This window comes from Rhea americana, unplaced genomic scaffold, assembly GCF_003343005.1.
Source record: "Rhea americana isolate MKP2758 unplaced genomic scaffold, rheAme1 scaffold_462, whole genome shotgun sequence".
In the NCBI taxonomy this organism is placed as follows: Eukaryota; Metazoa; Chordata; class Aves; order Rheiformes; family Rheidae; genus Rhea; species Rhea americana.
Genome location: NW_028186604.1, coordinates 21,619 through 38,547, shown reverse-complemented (window position 1 = coordinate 38,547; position 16,929 = coordinate 21,619). Strand labels below are relative to the sequence as shown.

At 42.0% G+C, this 16,929-nt stretch overlaps 1 protein-coding gene across 2 annotated transcripts in view; it reads right to left on the bottom strand.

Annotated features, from left to right (window-relative positions):
- Positions 1-305: 305 nt before the first annotated feature.
- PPM1K (protein phosphatase, Mg2+/Mn2+ dependent 1K) overlaps positions 306-16,929 on the bottom strand; it is a 19,909-nt gene continuing 3,285 nt past the window's right edge. For both annotated transcript variants that reach the window (XM_085316342.1, XM_085316341.1), the window contains 6 exons: positions 15,971-16,498; positions 14,921-15,021; positions 7,065-7,230; positions 6,413-6,557; positions 5,194-5,328; positions 306-4,601 (listed from right to left, as the gene is read on the bottom strand). In XM_085316342.1, coding sequence (XP_085172468.1) covers positions 4,470-4,601; positions 5,194-5,328; positions 6,413-6,557; positions 7,065-7,230; positions 14,921-15,021; positions 15,971-16,410 — 1,119 coding nt within the window. In that variant the 5' untranslated portion in view covers positions 16,411-16,498 and the 3' untranslated portion in view covers positions 306-4,469. The remainder of the gene's footprint in view (positions 4,602-5,193; positions 5,329-6,412; positions 6,558-7,064; positions 7,231-14,920; positions 15,022-15,970; positions 16,499-16,929) is intronic.

Here is a 16,929-nt window from a genome sequence, read left to right as displayed (position 1 = left end):
ATCCCTTCCAGATCTTCATAACTAGCTGGACAACATTTTTTTGCCTTTCTGAGCCCCCAGGCAACACTCCTGCAGTGCCTGTAATGAGAGATGCCACTGCTCCAGGGGGGAGTGAGTGTTCAGGAAAGAAAATATTTCTCATCAGATCTGATGGAGTTCAGAATCTAGGCCTAAAAGGGTAGGAAAAAGCAAACACTTACTACTGTTTGCTCCATAGGTCACCCTTAACATTCAGGTTGGTCTGTAATTAAAAAAAAATGTATTATTTTCATTGATACAACAGATGCACATGAAGGACAGGGAGCTGGAGTGTGAACTAAAATTCTATTTAATTTGATGCAAAACTGAAGACATCTATAGTGATGTTGCAACAATAAAACTCCTCTGGTMGGTAACTGTCATTATAAAGACAATTTGCTTTTGTTCCTCAGTTTAAAAGGATCTCTCTGCTAGGCAAGAAAATTTTGCTGGTCCCTGGGGCTTAAAGCTGGTTGCTTGAAGAGCTGCTACAAGCAGCAGGAGGCTTATGGACTAGATTGAAAAAACCTACAAGCACAGCTTCATCACAGCAGTACCTAGCTCTGGCAGAGAAGTGGTTTGCTGGCTAGACACTAGCAAGGCACTGTTAACTTGATTCCCTGGTACCATTACAATAAACGGCTTCCATGTCCCCACCCCAGCATGGCTTTAATCCACTATCTTCATATTCAGTGCACTCAGTATTCAGTGCTATAAACCYACGTCCCACTCAATACTCAAACTTATCTGCAAAGCCCATTCTGGCAACACCAAATCAGTGTCAAAACAACTCCAAAACTGAAATGCAAAGAAAGGAATTTGTTCTAATAGCTCCATCACCGAAGAAAATGTAGGTTTTTCTTGACTCCTTGGAGAAAAATGAGATTTGTCACAGTTGCCATTAAATCCTGGGGTCTTTGCTGAAAAAAGCAGGATTGTGGTTCAGAAGGAGGAGAACAGCCCTAGTGACGGAGTGCCTATACAAAATGATATGTTTTCCAAGTAGGCACTCAGGATGTTGCAATGTGCAGCATTAAGTGAGGTATCTACACAAACCGGTGTGCAGGGGCCTCTGTTCTTACAGGTAAGAGGATCGACCGGATTACTGTGCAGTTTAGCAAAGCGCTTCATCTTCAACAGTAGCTATTTACTTCMGAATGAAATGCAAAAGGCTATGGTGGACAGACAGGGAATAAGCTGCACTTGAGAAAAACGTCTTCATAATCCCCTATCAGTTGTTGCTCAGCTTTTGCTCTACTGCAAAAAGGCTTGCATCTGTTACGTAAGTATATGTACTGCCTAATTTATTTGTGAAGATTAGCTGCTGTACAAAGTGCCCACTCTTTTTCAAATACTAGTAAGCTTTTGGCTTCAATGCAGTCTAGTGGCAAGGAGTTCCTCAGGCAACATGCAGTGTAGGACAAATTACTTCCTCCCATCCATTTTCAGTTGTTATATTTCAATGTCATTAGATGTCTCTTCATTACAGCATATAATTATGAAGCTGGCCCTGCTTTGAGCCAGAGATTAGACTAACGATATCCAGAAGTCCTTTCTGACCTAAGTTTTTCCGTGATTCTAAAAAGGCATTAACAGGAACCACCAAGATTTACCTAACCATCATCTATTTTGCAAAGCTTTGTCTTACCCCTTCCTCTCAAAATAGAGAGGCTCCTGATGAATCCTTTCTCTGAGAGGATAACCAGTCAGTAAGATCTGAGAAGAAATTAAAAACATCGACAGCTTTCATGCTCTGTAAAATCAGGCTATCCAATAGGGATAAAACAAAAATGCCCCCCAAAAAAGGTTAGAAACTCGCCTCATTTCACATAAAAGTCAATGTCTTGAAGCTACTCTAACTCCAGGACATTCCTCAGAGCACCTGCTCCTCATCTGCAGAGTTATTCATTACCTATGGGCTTTAATAGCATGTGTTCAGCTTGGCAAGTATCCAGCACTGCTCAAATGCACATGCTTAAAAAGCGATATGTGCTCATSAGGAACGGCCCCAGTGCCCAGACCTATCTGTCTTGATAGATGGCTAGCTGGCTAAGCAGAAACGAGCAGCATTTGGAAGGAAACAGCATCGCTGGAGTTTGTCCAAATCCTGACACCCACTCATGGCTGCTTGACATTTGATAGCAAATCCACCCCCACAGCGACTCCCTTTCCAGCGCTTGACTGCAACTCCTCGTTGTGGCCAGAGCAGGACGGGTGCCTGCCGTGGTTAACCCTCTCCTAGGAGCTATTGGGTTTGATGTTTTAGCAAGGTGCTTTTTCTGGAGAAGAAAGGCTATCAGCTATTCACACTGCAGCACAAAGCAGCTCCCTAAACCTCTGTTAAGTGCTACTTCTCCTCAAGTGCTCAGGAGAAGCTGTATTTTGCCACTTCTGCTACAAATRACTTGTGGGAATCTTCGAACTTTTACTGCAGGCTAAGAATCTGCTTTGGCTGATAACAGCTGAAAGTGCCCTTTTGCCTCAGCAGAGCAAGGCCAAGCTTGAGGATCATGACAAACATTCTGGCTTCAGGTGAAGACTGAACCCAAACCCAGAAAAACTGGGGGGAGAGAAGAGATCACAACTGTAAACCAGTGATATGCTCATTACGGAGGCCTGGATAATAGCATCAGGTACGATAGAGATCTACAAATACTGTTTCCCAGACTCTTCATACTTATAAACCCAATATATACATTATATATACATATAATACACCAAGTGATGGGACAAAACCAGCATACTCTCTCCACACAAAGTACTTACTGCTGTCAGTACAACACTGTGCTCTGTGGGGTGCTCCCAGGCCTTCAGAGGGAAAGAAAACGTGGAATGATTGCATAAGGTGTTAACTCTGGGCGTGGAAAGGGCTAAAGAAACAAAGATACACATACTTCTTGCTGGAAAATGAGAATCAGACCAGGCATCTCAGAAATATTTCTCCTTATTGTAAGGTGACTTTGTGTCAGGCAATTTCGTTTATTTTTTGGTTTGTTTTTATAATTGTCCTGGTGGAAACTTCCACAGAATGAAAAATACTGTTGCAAATCAGAGAAGAGCCCTATTTTTCTCCACTCATGTCTCCTTACAACAGGGTAACTCACAGGCCAAGGGAGCTGATTTGGAGTGGAGGAAGAACAAGGTCCAAAAGAGGCATGCTGGCACAGATCTCCAGTTGCGGCCAACACACCAGCACATCACCTTGTGGTCCCTCTCACAGCAGCAGTCTGAGCTGGCTCAGAGCTCTGGACTCTCATGGCTCACTGGACGCAGATTCCCTCCAAAAAGGGAAGAGGAAATGGACATTCTTTYTTTAAATACAAAACTATACTTTTGCTGGCTGAGTATCTGGCATTTATGAGCACCACCCAAAGCTTACAAAAATTAAGTTATGTTAATATAATTCTCTCTCCCTAGGTTGCTTGCTTTGTGCGTTTTACAGCTTCCTGTATGAGGATACACAGGAGACAACGACAAACTAAAAATCTTCAGTGGAGGGCAGGAGAATCCTCATATATTTATGAAGAAATAAACTTTCCTCTCTTATACGTCCAAAGAATCTTCATTAGAAAATTCTTTGAAGTTAGTAGAAAGAAAAGGAAATTCAAGTTGACAGAGTCTCTGGATTTCAAAAATGTGCAGCTTTTTCCCTCCTGTGTGTTCCTGTCAAGCACTGGCACACCAAAGAGAACAGTGCAAGAGGGCTGCTTCRTGGTCCACAGAGACTGCACAGGCTTCAGATGAAATGGAGATGTTCTCTTCCCGCAGTGCRCGGCTCCAGCCTGCTCCTTGGAGCCAGAGGATCACAAATCACAGTGGTGAGAGCATAAAGCCCTGCAAAACAGCACTCTCTTATGAAAAACGTCAGCTACGCCCATCGGCGTCAGGACTGAAGCGCAGGCTACTTACTTCTTGAAACTTCCCCCTTACTTTTCACCCGCTTCCCTTGAAGCGCAGAGGAGTTTTGGGTGGCTGTATAGCAGAAGACAAGAAACCCATCTTTCGTCTCCCTATAAAAACTGTGCGTTTGTTCCCCTGAGTACTGTACAAAGAAGCTGGCAGATGGCTCAGAGTCTCAGACTTTCACAGCTGCTAAATAACTAAGGGTCCTAGGTAATACGAGTTGATACGAAACTAATGTGCAACACCTGCAGCCTAGGGTGAAAGTCCAGAACCCTGTCTACATGAACAAAGTGGTGTGAAGAGCTGCTGGGACCAGAAACATGAAGACATAGCTGCCTCAATGCTGATTCGAATAAATAAGTGATAAAACACAATCAGCCGTAAGCAATAASGGGGCATTGCCCACCAAGGGAGCAGTGGCATCTTCTACAATTCTGAGAAGAGAAGAGATGGACGAAACAGTGAGTCAACCTATGAACAGACAGATGTGTTCTCCTGTAGCACTCTGCATCCAGATTATTGCAGGCAAAGATAGTTGTGGCAGGTCATCACGCCCATCTCCCGCTGGAGGCAAAGCTGCGGCTGAAGGAGATGTTGATCTCGCCGTTTTTGTATTTACCCCATGCTCCAAATGGCACTATGACAATGGTGCTGTTGTCCTCAGTGCCATATTGTATTGCCTGAGAGGAGAAACAAATCATCATCACCCCGTGGTTTCCCTGAAAGGGCTCCACATGGGACAGCATGCCACAAGGCCCTACACTTCCTTGCCTCCTTTCAGCTCAGGCATGGCAGGTTCCTGTATGCCCTAGAACTTTCATATGATACCCCACTGTGAGAAACCGATCGCTTCCATCTGTGCTGATGACATATTCAGCACCGGAATAAACTGCAGTTGCAGTCCCCACACGGTTCAGTGGACTGTAACCTAAGTATATAAACTGAAACGATGTCCTTTTGCAAGAATGTGGCAAGGTCCAGGGAAAGGAAGGGAGAAACAGTTGGAGCGGTGACCATCTCAGGCACTACAGTTAAGTCCACTGTTCAACCTGTCATTATGCAAGTTTTTTGTTCAAAAACGTCAAAACAACAAACACACGGACAATAAACTAGTGTTTCTTAATGGCTTGACTTGCTGCTCTTACCCATACCATATGCTGAAACGGACCTGTGAGAACACACTCAACAGACGGGCAGTCTAAGCTCCCATTCAACTGCATTACCCTTGCAGGAGCAGCGGCACTTTGGTGCCACAGGAAGCCACGGCATTACCTGCTCAGTAACAACATGGGCCGCTTCAGCCGGATCATGGCATTGGTTAATGAAGTCGCAGATCTCCTGGCTGTTCACCATGAAGTTAATACCATCTGTAGTAAGGACCAAGAAGCTGTCGTCTGCATGGTGCAACTGCAACAAAGGCAATGCAATGTGGGTAACAATTAACAGAGCCCTGCAAGGTAGAACGTCTTTGATTTTTTCCCTATGTTGTAAAGCACTTTTTCTGGGGTTGCTGCATGTCCTTCTGCTTTCTGCACAAGGACTAATGAGGACCCCCAAAGCCCCCAGTAGCCGAGGGCTGCCCTTTAAATTCTCCAGCACGTACATCAGACATAGACCTTGTTACACGTGGTGGAGGAAAACATCTTAAATGGCTTTCAGTTCTAGAAAATAACCCTCTGAATATTCTCAGCCTAGACCCATGCATTACCAAGTAAATGAAAGGTTTCCTTAGAATTAGGATTTCAAGGCAGACATGTTATCACTGTGGTCATCTCGCTAAACTCCTCTGGCCTAGTGGACAGTGTTCTGTGTTTGGTTAGTACCAACCAAATGTACGTTCCCTGGGTACTAGGATGCATTGATTATGGGGGAAAAATACAGAGTAGAATATGAACTGAGACGGGCACTTTGTTTTTCATAAGGGTAGGAGCAATCATGAAGGCAACTGTGCTGAATACATTTTGGGTGGTTACTTTGTTTTCTGAACAACTGCAGAGTCACGGTAAGATGCATGCAGCTGCTGTTTCCTCCTCCCATCCTCCCAACTGTGCTTCCCAATCTCTCTCTACCTATACTACTTTTTAAAATGATTTAGCCCAACCGTATCGCACCTAGCTTTGAGCAATGATTTTACATCAGCATAAACTTCAAAATTTCTTTCTTTGACCATAAGCCCTAAACAGATTTTATATCTCATTAACGGCTATCACGTATTATCTTCCTTTCCTCATACATGATACCATGATAAAGTGGACTTAAAAGTTAACTTGGCTGAATTTATTATCAGGGCCAGATTTCCTTCTGTCCTATTAGTGTCAGCCTGAAAGGACTTTAGAATTAGTCTCTGGTTACTTTACCGCAAGTAAAAAAATCAAAGCTTGGCCATCAGGTTCCAACTGGGCACATGCTGTGTGGATACCACCTGCATCAGATACCCGTGCTGCCCCTTAATCCGAATGTTGCTGTTCCTGTTAATCGGGCCTTCTTTTACCTGAACCCGTTTTGTTTCTGGCTGGGCTATCACACCACTGTTTTTAAGATCCAAATCTCCTATGCTCCGTGTCATTGCAAGTCTACCATTCACATGTGGTTGTCCCAAACTGTTCCAGGCAACGAAGCCACCGCACTTCCTAATCCTGTCCAGAGGAAAGAGAGAAAGCAAGTATGAATTAGTGATTCCAACCACCATCTCTAGCTGCAATTTCTACCGCTATCTGCAGAGGTGGAATGGGGTACGGAGGACCTAAACTGAGAGACTGAGAGTTGACTTTTGCTGTCTGACGTGCTCCATGGAAGGGATGTGGTTTTGCAGGCTAAGCCCCAACCTGGCAATCATAGTACATGACTTCAAATCTTGGCTCAAACTTGGTAGTTTTGGACAAATCCTTGAACCCAGTCCTAACTACGCAGATCTAACTGCCATGACAGTTTATGCTCGTGCATTATTTTCCAGATCTTCAGTTTTCTGAACTGACATAAATAACTAATCGGAGCTGTCCCACATTTGCTAACTCAGATGCCARTTCCAGAGATTATGTTCAACTCTGCTTTTTTCCAGGCCCAACCCCGCTGCAAGAGAAAAAAAAAAACACAGCCTGACCAAGGCCAGTCCCAGGGAAGCGACAAAATCAGCAGACAGGTACCTCTCCTTCTCCTCCTTCCTTTCTGGAGTATGGTCAATGGTGAGTTTCATGGCTTTTCCCTTTCGACACAGCAGTGCACGACTGTCTCCCACACTTGCCACAACCAGCTCAATACCATCCCGGAGCAGGGCCACTGTTGCAGTGGTCCCAGCATTCATCAGAGTTGCTACAAACATCATACCAGAGAGAGAGAGGTTTTAACGCTGCCCAGAAGCATAGCACCACGTGTAACAGAGCAACAGTTTCAACTGACAAAGACAACCTGTGCTCTATGTTACTAGTAAATAAATGTTTTAAAGTTTAAACTAAAGCTATATTTAAGAAGTASAGCAAACAAACATGCATGTAGGACTAGAGGAGAGAGAGGGAGTGGAAAGGGCAAGTATTTCTGTGCAACAACATGGCTCCATGCAAAAAGGGCAAGTGAAATAAAAGTACTATCCGAGTAAGATAGTTTCCTTTCAGATTGTACCAAATATATTTTCTGTTCCAATAGTGATATCATTCTTAYGCCTGGGCACAGTGACTGCAGGTCTAGCCCACCACAAAGCTGATGGATCTTCCCTTCTGCTTGGACATGAAGTAGGCAATTCAGTAATGCTAATTGTAGCTGCATGTAGTTTMTCTAGATGAGAAACTCTCCTTCCCCTGTTGCTATGTGACCTATTRCAGTCTCCCTTCATCTMCCTCAGCCTTGCCAAAACACGAAGGGTTCAGCCAGTAGATACAGGCTTTTTTCAGAAGGGGACTCTGTTCTCTTCAAACCCTTTCAATCTGCTGGAGGTCACAGTCTGGAGGTGAAGATGGATCCTGGCAATGGTCCTCTGCGCAATCCTCCCTGGGCACTGGTAGGATCCCTTGAAATGGATATAAGTTCACTGCCTAAAGGGCAAGACCGACTCCAAGCTGCTGTAGCCTTCTCTTGCAAGGCAGAGGAGTGATCTCTAGTAGCTAGCTAACTGTGGTTAGGGTCCTGGTTGGATTAACTAATGCTAATAAATCCAAGACCTTCTGGTTTCAATTTCACTATCACTATAGAAAAAAAAATGGCTTGAAAATGGGAAATATGAATCAGCCTATTTCAAAACAGATCTGCAGTTTTATCTGCAATGAAGGAAAACCAAAAGAATTGCCAGCTTTCTTTTTTCTAAAGGAAGTCACCAGTACTTTCTCTTCATGCAAAATATGCAACTGTGAGCCAGTGAAAGCTGTGTGAAAACTCATATCACCTGCTGATCTGAGCTACTACAGTAAAAAGTTTGGCCAGGAATTCATAGCCAGTGCAAATTCCTCCAAAAGGGCCCTCTGTATCTCACTGCATTCTACGGTTTTCCAGTAATTGGTATTAAAAGCAAGCCAATTACAGAGAGAGATTTTTGGTTAAGCTACGACTGAGAATCCCCTGTTATGTTCCYATTTTCACGTGAGTAATGGTTAAATATCTTCCCTCCACCTCTTCTCTGGAGCTCAGCTACAACTACATGCACTCCTACCCGACCAAGGGAGTGTCAGGCTCTCAGCCAGGACCATGCGCCTGAGCCTGAGGAATGCCRGGCACCTCCACCCTGCCAGCAATCTGCATACGTGCAGTGTGTCCTCCTAAAAAATTAACACAGTGAGTGCTCTGAAGATCTTCGTGACTGCTCCCCTAATCCTGTGAGTGCTCAGCACCCTTGGAAAACCAGGCTGGTAGGAAATTCAAGGTGCACAAAACCCTGAAAGTTGCATTGAGCCTTGTTGTAAAGTGAAAGCAGTGAGTTGATGAATCAGAAAAAAACCTCAGAAAACAGTCTAAACTAAGCTTGCATTATTATTTAAAACAGGTATTATTACTGCAATGAAGACCTGATTTAGCTATACACTTAACCAAAATATTGATTGGGAACATCAGCCATCTCCACATCCAATCTTTGAACTACGTTATCGCTGCAGTGCAGACTACAATATACCAAACCATGTAGATGCCGGTAGCTTCTGAGAATTCAGGTAAGCACTGACATCCTATTTCTATTCTGAAGCAAGGACTAGTCTGGTGCACGTTCACTTTGAGGTATGTTATAAAAATAAGACACTAAGAAGTAGCAGTGTGATTAGAAATTTTAGTAGAGCCAGTAAAATACCTGTTTTAGCAAGATAATTAAAAGATGTGAAATGAAAAACCTACATAAAACTACTTTTTTATTTCACAGAAAATACATTTTATTTAGAAATTAAAATTAATATGGAACCGCCACTAGTGTCCCACATCATTCCTTGTTTTTGGAACAACACTGACAAATCAATGCTAGTCTCTTAAAAGGTAAGATCTTTAGTGTTTAATTCATGAATGACCTTAAACATTTGGTCATTCAGGTGAATCTATATCTTTAAAGAGCAAATTCACAAAGCCAAAAGATGCTATCACCATGTCAAGGAATGTTAGCAAAGAACCAGTCACAGATACTGTGCAGACTATGGTAATGCTTATGGTAACTTGTGCTTTGCAAATGTTTATTAGTTAAACAGTACTGCTTAGAAAAATGAATGCTGCTCATGTTCTCTTCCCTGGATCTAGTTCACGATCTGGGTAGAGGAGCAATATGTATCCAGCTAGACTGAAGGAATTACCTGATTTTTAGCACAGTTCCAAAACATAGGAATGATGATGGGAAAAAATGTCTAATGCTTTACTGTTACTGCTTCTAGATTATTTAATAATATAAAATAAGCTGTATCAGCACATACATTGYTTTAACAATTGAAGAGTTTATTTTCTCTTCCTAACAATATCACTATAAAACTAAGATCTTTCAATAGGTTCTTAACACTCACTGGACAATTTTTACTGCAAGTCATCTCAACTAATGTGACAAAGAGGATGTGGGAACCTTCCAGTAGTCCAGGCTAGGAACCGCCGGACTCCTTCACCTGGGACAAAATTAAGCAGATCTCTCTTTCCACTGAAGCCCAGCATATAGTGTCCAGGGCCTCCAGTTCTAGAGCTGCTGACCAGGTACAGTGTCTGCCACAAATAACATGTACACAGAGGCAAATAGGAAATTCACCCAGGGACTTTGTTCAAGCAAAAAATACCTGCAACACTGGAGATGAAAGAACAAGGGCTGCAGAATAGGAGAAGTATTCACTTTGGGTTTGCTTGCACTGTCTTTTGCAGGTGATATAGTAAGTTCTGGTGAGTTGTGTAGTGTGGCCGCATTTGAGGCTTACACACCTCTTTATCCACAGACAGATCAGCCTTAGTATTTTTCAGGAATTGCCACCCTTCTTGCCTTTTCTTTACAACTGTGTGACAAAACTAGTTTGACTTCAGCCAAAATAAAGGCTACAAAATATTTTTGGGGAGGTAACCACCAACAAAAGAAATATATCAATGCCAGAAGGCCAGCCATCTCTTATCTGGCAAACATGGCACTCTGAAGAGCATTTTCAGTAAATAATATGGCCTGATCTGCTTCTCAAAGTAATTTATATATAAAACAAAAATGGAGGTGGGRTGGGATGGGGGTTCAGACAAGTGCCAACTAAAATGAGGCCATTTTAAATGCACTGAATGGAAACACATAATTTCATCTGACCCACGGGAAAACTTGCAACATGAACACTCTCATGATACTGTAATCAGTATCTTCTAACTTGATTAGATAGTAACTGGGACCCATGTATAAAAGGCTGTCTTYTTAATGTTGATGGCTTAATGTAATATTATGTATAATTTCTGCAGCTCTCTCTTTTCCTCAGTGTTGCAGGTTAACATATTCAAAGAAAGAATAATCATGTTTTTGAATGGTAACTTTAAAACTTTTTCATTTAATTATATAAAAAAGATCATTGCTATTTGCTCAGCACAGTAAGATTCCAGGAACACCTTTCCTGCATACACAGAAATACAACTGTTAACACTTGGCTGTGTTTTAATAAGGTGGCTATTCCAGAAGTGAGTGACCAGTGCAATTACAGTTGGATGCACTGAACGTGGAGGTGGGTGGAAAGATGCTCTGTTGTTTTCTCAGAGTACTAGATCATACCTACAATGAACAGAAGCAGTAGTAGCACCTTGTATGACACATTAGGAGAGGACAGCTGTGTTTCCATCGACAAATGCATTACTTGCAAAACTAGCCTAGTATAATGGGCAGWAGTAGTGTTGAAAGACAACACTTAAGTCTTTTCCTTTTATGTGGAAATGCAGTAGGATGCTGGACTTTTTTTCTCCAAGGCCAATGTGCTCGTATGGCTAAGAACACATTGAGATACGGTCTTGTGAGCCATGTACTCAYGTACTACAAGTGTGTAGTGACCACAAAAATGGTTTCCACACGTATAGCCTGCAAACATAGGCTTCTTGTCTCTACTTTTACTCCCTTTCACTTAACCACTGCAGCACACACCTATGCTGCTGTCCACTCTGCCAGTGCTCTCTTGTCTTGAGGAGCACAAAGCCCTTTGGCTCCCATACAGTAAAGCACTCCAGATAAAGGCACTTTCACTGTCTGAAAAATACTGCACAGTGAAGTTGGGTCATGCCATGAACCTGTCACCTTCCGAGATGACAGCAACTGCTGTTGCTGTGAGGACATTTCTTCTATTTCTTCTGAGCAATGCTCTAGTTTCCACAAGCATATTAATCACTTGCTTATTTCTGTCCTTATTCAGCCTTTTTGTGTATACATTTTTACTGCTATTGAGAAATACCAGAAAACTCTGTGCACCTGTGTTAATGGTTGCCTCATGGATAATGATGTTTGACGTGAGCATCCTTTAGTGTATCCCACACTTAAGTTTAGCAGTGATTTAAAAGTGACTGAATGTATTCAAATGTGTGAAAGTGAATGAAAATGCATTTTTGAAGAGATAGCGAACATCATGCTCAAGGCTTTGGCAGATCTCTGACCTGTTAACAATTAGAAAGGATTTATGTGGAGGACACATTATCCCAGATCTGCTTACAGCATGTTTCTTATGCTTTTCTCTGAAACATCTTGTACAAACCACTGTCAGAGGGCATACTGGAATGGACCACAGGCCAGTACAGCAGTCTAGCAGCACTAGTCATCCTGCACACAAGACACAAGGAGCAATATCGGAACATACATCTTTAGCTTTTACTGAAAGCTCAAAGAAAGTATTTCTTTATGTATTTTTCAAGTAYAGTTTCAAATATTCCATCACAGGGAAGCGACCTTCAAAAGGTGTTGTCCAGGAAGACAGGGCCAGACGCTCTGAGAATGTACACTTCTTAGCCTGTTAGGTTTGTGCCATATTATGATTTTTTTTTCTCCTAAACAGTATTATAAACATGATGTTGCCTGGAATACCTTTAATTTTGGCTACTGGGATGTGTCCCAGGAGTCATGCTCCTTCAAACACACAGGCACACACTTTCAAAATTGGGCATATGTTAGAAAAGTGAAGATCTGGAGTCATCATGGACACTCACTGTATCTTTTCCAAACACAGTGAAAGGAGTGGATGCTGGCAGAGCAATCTACCAGAACACAACTAAGTCACTGCTTTCCACTTGGTCAGCTATTGAAGGGTTTCGAAAGGGAGTCAGTCCTGGGACCCATCCAATGCATCCCAGACACCCAGAGTTCCACCACCACCGTTTTCAAGAAACTTGAGCAACACTCTTGACAGTCACATCTAGAATAGCCACAATTAATCAGAAATTTTGCTGCCAAGCTGAATCTGTTTGGAATTAGGCTTCCAGCCAGCATACATGCAAAGCAACCAACTTTAATGTAACTTTCAAAACAGCAACAACAACAACAAAAGCACCCACACCACAGTCAACAAAGTCTTGAAAAATTTCAACAGCAGATATGTGAGAAATTCACTTTGTTCATAAATTTGTATTTGTCTTTACATCCTATTACTCCATTCTTTCCTCTATAGCTTGATTTTCAGCTGGGCGACCAGTCAAGAGCACTGGGCATGTTCTCATCCCACAGGTTCCTGTGAGAGCTGCCTAAAAGCTACCTAAAGAAGCACTGACTACTTTGCAAAATATGGCTTTTGTGCTTGTTGAATAGCGTCTTTGTTCAATATTTTGTTTGGTCTCAAGGCTTTTTAAGGAAGAGAGTTTGTCCAAGAGCTTGTAACTGTGCTGTTAGCTGTTATGTGTATTTGTTGGCATTTGCATTAAGTAAGCAGCCCAGTTATCCAGTTGAATGGTATAATACCCTGTAAGCAGTTCCAAATACTTAGCTTGCTGCAGAACCTGTCTATCAAACATGCTTGTTATCCAGTTCAGTAAGACTCATATACAAAATGCTGTATCAGAAAGTGTTTTCAAAACAGTCAAATAATACATCAAGTACGATTTCCAATTCTGCTTAAGGAACTGCTCTGAAACTTAACAAAGGTCACTTAGATGAGCAAAACCAAGACCTGTCTTGTTAACAAAGGGGAGGCCAAATATAACAAATCTTCATGTTCCTACGAATGAAAGGTCTTGATCCAAGGAAGCACATAAGCCTGAATTCAGATGTTTTCTTGACTCTGAGCTCTCAAGATGACATTTACAAGCGCACTCTTGGATACACAGCATATCTGCTCTACTGATGTGTCTCAGACTAGCTCAGTTAGAACTGACTCCATAGCTCAAAAAGTGACTCTGGAATTTTTTTAACCATATCATTGTTTTTTAAAGAATACAGGTGGATTTCAATAGTGAAAAATAAAATGGGGGTGGGGGGGAAGACTTTTAAATCTTTAATTCTGCTTTTTTAAGGGATGCATTTCAAGATCCATGACTTTTTTTTCCTGGTTCCTCAGCCTGCACCAGGTAAGAGAAAAGGTATTCATCGCTCACCATGCTGCAGCAGCCAGGTTCCTGTCCTGCCAGGAGATATTTCCTAGGAGTCTAACCAGGTACATTTGGCAGTTTATTAAGTGCAGGAAACAGTTCTAGTAATTTATTGTTTTCATTCGTTGCTTAAGGAAAGTAACCCAAGAATACAGTATAATTTAAGTCCCAAGAGGGCTTGTTGGGTTTGACTTCTTTCTTGGAGGGAAAACTTTTAAAAAATCTGTTCTTCTAAAACAACCTCAGTTGTGTTGCAAACACCTGCACCAACATTGGGACAGTTTAAAGACCAGTGCAGCTGACTCTTAAAATAGTATCTGATTGCTCAGGAAACTCCTGTTACAGAGAAGCAAGATAGTAACCTTTATCACCTCCCCCTTTCCAAAATTACTCCCTCTAAACTCTGGCTGCTGTAACTGGCACTTCAGCTGTGCTTAGTCTCTAGACACATATACAAGAAATTGATTCACAGCCAGGACTAAGGAGGCTAAAAGGGCTGATACCAGCCTTACCAAAGCCAACCTCATTCTCCAGTTGCCTGCCTTTCTTTCCTTCACACTCAGAGCTACTCTTGTAACTCCGCGCAGAAGCAACAGCTATTGTATTAATTTTGCCCTGCATTCCTCAGCTGCAGCAGCTGAGTCAGAAATGGGAGCTTTAGACACTGATCCTTAGCACACAAAGACATCAGCTTTCAAAAAAAAGACTGTGTTAATTTCTCACAMAATGCATAAAACATGTAAAGTTATGTATGTTCTGTGCCAACTGAAACTATTCCTTGCTAACTTGACAAACACTCTACTTGACAGAATAAGGTAAATTGAAGGTTATGCTAAACTTCAGATTAATAACTCCCCAACAAATTCTTAGACTTTTCATAGCTTTTTCATTTTAAAAAGGTTAAACATGATTGTTTCATCTGCAATAAGTGATCAGAGCAAAAAAGCAAAAATGCTTTTAAGCATTTTTCAGGAAGTCTTAATACAAAACAACTGAACAAATACGAAAAAATATTTCCCCCCACAAGAGCAGAGTATTTTTTACTTACCATCAGCAGTCAGATGAGCATGGCTTTCATATGCTTTGTTTATTTCTAGAAAAGCTTTGTTCAAAACATTTTCCAAGTTTTCCTCCTGAGTAAGAAATTCTCTGGAAAAAAAAATAATTTCTTTCCTGGAAATATTCATCTTAATAAATCTCTTCAATAGAATTATTTCCTCCCTGCATGCGTTGAATCACACTTGATTATGTTAGTGTAATACGATGTCACTAATGATTTGTACTGGAAGCAAACCTTACAATTTTACATATAGATATAATAGCTTATTTTCTTGCATCTGATTTGCAGAGATAAAAGAATATCCTCAYAGTGCAATTTCTGCTTGTCCTGTCTAGGCCCAGAGCTGAGCAGTTCCCCAAACAAGGCAATAGATTCACATGGGCTGGGCTACAAAAAAGGAGCTAGCTGCCTTAGCAAAGAACTTGTGCTAGGACTCCATGTTCTGTAAGAACAGCAGTACTACCTAATCCTGACTAACTTTCCTATACTCCAGAATGAGGGAAAAAATACTGTAAAAAAAAAAAAAAAAAAAAAAAAAAAAGCAACCCCTTCCCCCAAAAGAAGCCTTGACCCCAAACACACAAGAAATGAACCACTTAAAACGGCAGGGTCCAAGCCTTGTTCTATCCTAGAAGCAGGGATTCCTCTTCAAACACCCAGCCACGCGACGTAGCCCCACAGGGAAGTGTCAGTAAGCTGTGCAAGTCACGATCAAAGTGACCTCATCTGACAACAGGCAAGACACACTCTCTCAGTGTTCCCAACCCTTTCCTGGAAGGGGAGGACAATTCCATTTTCCTTTCTTGCCCTTACAGGCTTGCTCCCTGGGGCAAGAACCATACAGGATAATAGGTTCATACTATATCCAGCACAATAGGGACTATTCCAGTCCCATGTTCCTACTGTCCCGTTGGACTAGATGACAATATAACCTAGCACAACTAGGGACAATCTGTGACCCACAGGTTCCTTTTCAATTCTAAGGAATGAGGTTCTACTGTAATTCAAATGCCATGCATTTCTGTGATATGCACTTACTTAATGTATTTTTCCATATACTTATCACAGAAGTCAGCTGCTGCTGCCCCACCGTGTCCATCATATACTGCAAAGTATAGGATGTCCTCCGTCAGCTGAGCATAATTAAACCGGTCTTCATTTTCCTTCCGTTTCCCAATATGGCTAGTACAGCCCACATTGGTTAGGCTGACTTTTGGGATTGGCTTCCCATACTTTATGCTTGGTGGAAGGAGAATGGGTTCATCAATGCGATTGTCCCAGATGCCAAAGGTGTCCCATGTGGCAGGTCGCCCGCTCCCATCCGCATCGAAGCGGGAAGCCCGGTGTTCGGAGGTAGAGCTGTAGCCCGCTGCTGTCGGACGCTTCTCGTCTTGCAAGAGGCGGGATGTTAGCAGGGCTCTCCTTCTTACTTGATACCCTCCATTTCTAACCAAATTAATTAAAGCAGCTGTTGACATAACTTGTCTTCACAGAGATTTGTAGGAATAAAAGGTCAGGAATAAAAGATATGGAGCTGCTGGGATGTCTTCAAGAACAATGAAAAAACTGATTAGGAAACAAGAAGCACAGGAAAGGGAATTTTCAGTTACATCATTCAGGAAACATTTTCACAGTCRGAGCCCACTAATCATACACAGCACAGCACTGCCTAGAGGAAGCTGCAGAGCAATTTGTATGACTCACCAAGAAACAATCCTACATAGACCAGCCCACAGTTACTGTTCTGATGAGTACTGCAGATAAATCAAGGCAAGGCATTTCTGCTGACCACTTGCATAATGAATTTTTCAGAGGGCTGTAAGCGAGCACACTTTAGCAGTAATGACTTCGCTCTATGTCAGCTGAAATGTGAAAACTATACAAGGTAAGGTGGTGAGAATTAGAGAATTATGCATATCTTCAACATACAATTGCTGAAATGTCTACACTCTCACTCCCTGGAGGGAAAAATATATTTGCTAGATTTTAAAGAGTTG